General features: G+C 44.6%; 1 protein-coding gene across 1 annotated transcript in view; it reads left to right on the top strand.

Moving 5' to 3' along the window:
* Positions 1–1,142: 1,142 nt before the first annotated feature.
* The window catches only part of RIC3 (RIC3 acetylcholine receptor chaperone), a 62,862-nt gene continuing 59,017 nt past the window's right edge, over positions 1,143–4,987 (top strand). The window contains exon 1 of the mRNA XM_028477334.1: positions 1,143–1,294. Within this exon, the coding sequence (XP_028333135.1) occupies positions 1,171–1,294 (124 nt within the window). The 5' untranslated portion in view covers positions 1,143–1,170. The remainder of the gene's footprint in view (positions 1,295–4,987) is intronic.

The following is a 4,987-nucleotide window of genomic DNA, read 5'->3' as shown; positions in this document are numbered from 1 at the left end:
ATTACTAATAGTTTTCAGAACACGTAAGGAAGCTTCGAGTTTACGCCTTTGCTTTCTTTGCATTCTTTCCCTGGTATACCCTTCTAACTCCTCCCACCTGTCTGCCTAGTAACTTACTCCTTCTTCAAATACTCACTCAGATTTCACCTACTCTCAGGCGTTTTCTCCTCATTCCTCCTCCTTCCAGTTGAGCTGAGTGCTCCAGAGTCCATAATTTTTCCTGCATTTTCTTGTTTCTATAACTATCTACCCCATACGGATGCCATCTTATTCCAGATTCTGTAGTGCCATTTCAGGGTCTGATACATAGTAAGAACCACAAGAATATTTGTTAAATAAACCCATAAAGACAGTAACGAAGAACTGTGGGGATACAGAGGAAGGAGAGGCTGACTAAAGTTTCATGAGGGTAGTACTTTTCAGCTGTTCAGAGTTTTTAACAGGTGGAGATGCGTTAGTAATTTTCCAGGCAGAGGTAACACGATAAGCAAAGATTCCCTGAAGGCAAGAAATATGCTGGGGATAACACACTATTGTAAAACAGTTATACTCCAATAAAGATGTTTAAAAAAAAAAAAAAGAAATATGCTGGGGAAATAGCAAATGATCTAGTTTGGACGGAGCGTTGGTAAGACCGGACCACGCAGGGCCTTGAGGTCATAGAAAGCAGTTTGACCTTTCTATGAGGGTAAAGAGGAGTTTTTTAAAGATTTGAAGCTATGGAGAGCTTAAAACGCATTAGTGCTGCGTTGTAGTACCATCACCTTGGTCTGCAGATGGATAATGGAGGTGCGGGGGCCTGGGTGGGGCCTTAACGAGGAAATTAATGGGCGGTCTGGGGCGGGGAGTGAGCAGTGCGGTGAGCGGGATGGAGAGTTGGGACGACCATCAGTTGTTTCGGAGGTAGAACGCCCAGGTGGGCGTGGGGCGTGGGGCGTGGAAGGCGTGTCTCGTCTGTACAAATGATAGGGCGCGGGTACCACTCATCGCACCTGGTGACCGGGCGGGAGGAGCGGGTCAGCCGCCCGCCGCGGAGCCGGAGGCGCCTAGTCACTTGTCCCTCGCGCGTCGCCGTTCGCGCAGCCTTCGGTGGGGTCGAAGGAGGCCGCGGGCTTTGCCGTTCCAGTTCCGGTTCCGGTTGGAGCTCACCTGCGGCGAGGGCGGGTGGCCATGGCGTACTCCACCGTGCAGAGGGTGGCCCTTGCCTCTGGGCTCGTCCTGGCTGTGTCGCTGCTTCTGCCCAAGGCCTTTTTGTCCCGCGGAAAGCGGCAGGAGCCACCGCCGCTCACCGAAGGTAAGCGGTGCTCCAGGGAGGGCGGCTCCGGGAATCTCCGTCCCCGCTAGAGAAGGCGGACCCGGCGGCGTGTGGGAGGTGCCAAGCCCCTGGGTTCTTTTGACACCAGCGGGCAGCTGCCCGAGCGGGGCCCTCCTGACCTAACACCGCAGGCAGGACCAGGAGCGCACGCAGACAAGCCTGGGCACACTCCCTGGTTGCTGGCAGCCCCTTCCCCTCACTGACCTAACGCAGCTAGTCACCGTCTGCTCAGGTGCTCTGAGTCAGGAGGGCTCCCTCTTGGATTCCCCTCTTCAGGGCCTCCGTATGCTTTCTGTCGTGCATTTGAATGAAATAGTTGGAATTGGTACTGTTAACCTTAATTCGTTGTGTACTTTCAGTTTGGTGTTGGGTGCTCACTGCTTCAGGCTCTTTTTGTGCCTTTGTAAATATAACTTGAAGATTTTAATAATACGAATTTCAATTGCTGAGATGAACAAAGCTCTGCGTTCCCCTTACCTGAACAAGTATTTGTTAATCTTTTGTTATTGGCATGATGTATGTGGTAGTTAAAAATCCACTCTTTGGTTTGCATTTTGGGGCTTTATGGGTGAGTATAACACGGCAGGGATGCCAAGGCTGGGAGAAGGAACTGGAACAGTTCTTTGTAGGTCATGAAGTTACGGTAACTTGAGTCATGGTTTTACAGTCTCCACACTTCCACTAATATTCAACCTGTTGATTTTTGGACAGCTCCTTTTTTTTTTTTTTTTTTTTGCGTTACGCGGGCCTCTTACTGTTGTGGCCTCCCCCGTTGCGTAACTTGAGTCATGGTTTTACAGTCTCCACACTTCCACTAATATTCAACCTGTTGATTGTTGGACAGCTCCTTTTTTTTTTTTTTTTTTGCGTTACGCGGGCCTCTTACTGTTGTGGCCTCCCCCGTTGCGGAGCACAGGCTCTGGACGCGCAGGCTCAGCGGCCATGGCTCACGGGCCCAGCCGCTCCGCCGCATGTGGGATCTTCCCGGACCGGGGCACGAACCCGTGTCCCCTGCATCGGCAGGTGGACTCTCAACCACTGCGCCACCAGGGAAGCCCCTGGACAGCTCCTTTTGAACTGAAACTCATTTCCCTCTAGTTTGTACACACTGGCTGTAACTCCACCCTCTTGTACCTCACAGATAATAAATACTACAAATGCAAAGCACCAAGCTCTAGGGATGGAGAGCAGATCGAACCCAGAATTGTTTATAGAGTTTGCTTGATAATCTTTGTTTGTAAAACTATCTACCTGGGAGAGACTTCTTAAAAAAAAAAAAAAAAGTACATGGTGTTTTTTTTTCTTCTTTCTGTTTTATTACAAAACCCCAAAGGTTTTACTCACTTTGTCTAATGATATTGTCTGCATTGAAGAAGAGTAAATTTGCGATGACCCTAAGCAGTAAAGATTTGTCTAGAATAGTCTCTTATCACAGTGAATTTTCGTTAAGCTGAATTATCTTGAATAAGTTCTATTCATTGTGAGTGGGAGACACTCATCTGAATGTTGTATAGAGAGGCGTTTAGACATGGCTTTTTCTCTTAAGAACGCAGGTGGTAATAATCAATGTTCTCATCTTAGAATCTTTGCACTTCTGTTCTCTTCATTCTTGAAGTGTTCTTTCCTCAGCTTCCTTCTCATTGCTCACGTTTCAGCTCAAATGTGATCTTCTCAGAGAGACTTTCCCTGATGACCCTAGCTAAAATAACTTTACACTCCCCTCATTCCCTATTTCATCATGTTTTATTTTCTCTGTTGAAGGCATTACTATAAGATACGACATTTTCTTATTTATTTACTCTTTTTTTTGTCTCCACCTTCTAGAATGTAAGCTCCTGAGGGCAGGCACTTTGTCTTGTTTACTATTATTTCTTCAGCAGTTGGCATATAATGGACAGTCAATAAATACTTTTAAATGAATAAGATTATGAAGATACTAATATTGTGAGTTCTCTTTTTGCATTAATTACCAAAGTAGAATAATCTAGGCAAAAACCTACCTTGAATGATGTATTCCAGTAACTGAAATTTGCTAACTAAAATCCCTGCCCTGGTACACTGACATTTTAAAAACAGTGAATCCTAACCATTATTGGGTTATATACCCCTTTGAGAATCTGATGAAAGTTATGGATTTTTTACCCAGGAAAAGTGCACATGCTTTTTATACATACATTCAGAATTTGAGAATCAACTTAGAGAATCCACAGAACCCAGAAACCCCTGTTTTGAATAAAGGGACAGCCCTGATTATATGAAAATTCCTAAAATTCGTGTTGTTATATCAGTAGCTTCCATTTCTGCCCATTGGCATATATGTGAAACAAGCACAGTCCCTTTTCCACATAACAACTGTTAGGATAGTCTTTTAGCAAATATTTATGATGTATACTTTTACATAGTTTACACAAAACGTATAAATACTGTTAATTCCATGAAAAAATGAGCCACATCCCTGCCTTGAGGAATCCACAGTTTAGTAGAGGGAAACAGACATTAAATAAGTGCAAAAAAGTGTCAATTACAGGTACTCAAGTCCTTGCAGGGAAGTGGGGAGACACATGTTAGAATGGTCAGTTTTATTGGTGGCTCAAGAAAGGTGTCATGGAGAAGGAGAGCTTTTTTTGTTTGTTTTTGTTTTTGTTTTTTTGGTAGTAGCTTTCTTGAGATATAAATCACATACTATGCAGTTCATCCATTTAAAGTGTGTGGTTGAGTGGTTTTTAGCATGGTCACAGAGTTGTGCAACCATTAGCACAATCAATTTTTAGAAGATTTCATCATTTTCACCCCCCCAAAACCCATACTATTTAGCCATCACCCTTCAACACTCCCCAACCCCTTCAGCCCTAGGCAACCATTAATCTACTGTCTGTCTTTATAGATTTGCCTGTTATGGGCATTTCATATAAATGGAATCATACAATATGTGATCTTTTGTGACTGGTTTCTTTCACATAGCATGTTTTCAGGGTTCATCCATGTTGTAGCATTTATCAGTACTTCATTACTTTTTATGGCTGAATAATATTCTATTGTGTGGAATATTCCATCCACATTTTATTCATTCATCAGTTGAAGGGCATTTTGGTTTTTGTTTGTTTTTTTTGCGGTACCCAGGCCTCTCACTGTTGTGGCCTCTCCCATTGCAGAGCACAGGCTCCAGACGCGCAGGCTCAGCGGCCATGGCTCACGGGCCCAGCCGCTCTGCGGCATGTGGGATCTTCCCAGATCGGGGCACAAACCCATGTCCCCTGCATCGGCAGGCAGACTCTCAACCGCTGCGCCACCAGGGAAGCCCTGCATTTTGGGTTTTGATTATTAAGAATAACACTGCTATTAACATCTGTGTACAGATTTTTGTATGGATACATGCTTTGGTTTCTCTTGGGTATATGCATTTGGAAAATGTAAGCATTTTAGTGTGGCTGGAACCAAGAGTGGAATTTCTGGCTCATATGATTACTCTATGAGCAGTTTTGAGGAACTGCTAGATTGTTTTCCAAAGTGGCTGCATCATTTTACATTCCCACCTTTAGTGTGAGGGTTCTACTTTCTCCATATCCTCACCGACATTTGTTATTGCTTGCCTTTTTTTTTTTTCTTTTCTTTTTTTTTTTTTTTGCGGTACGCGGGCCTCTCACTGTTGTGGCCTCTCCTGTTGCGGAGCAC

Source organism: Physeter macrocephalus, chromosome 16 (assembly GCF_002837175.3).
Source record: "Physeter macrocephalus isolate SW-GA chromosome 16, ASM283717v5, whole genome shotgun sequence".
NCBI lineage: Eukaryota > Metazoa > Chordata > Mammalia > Artiodactyla > Physeteridae > Physeter > Physeter macrocephalus.
The sequence above is the reverse complement of the archived record's forward strand: the minus strand, read 5'-3'. Positions and strand labels throughout refer to the sequence as shown.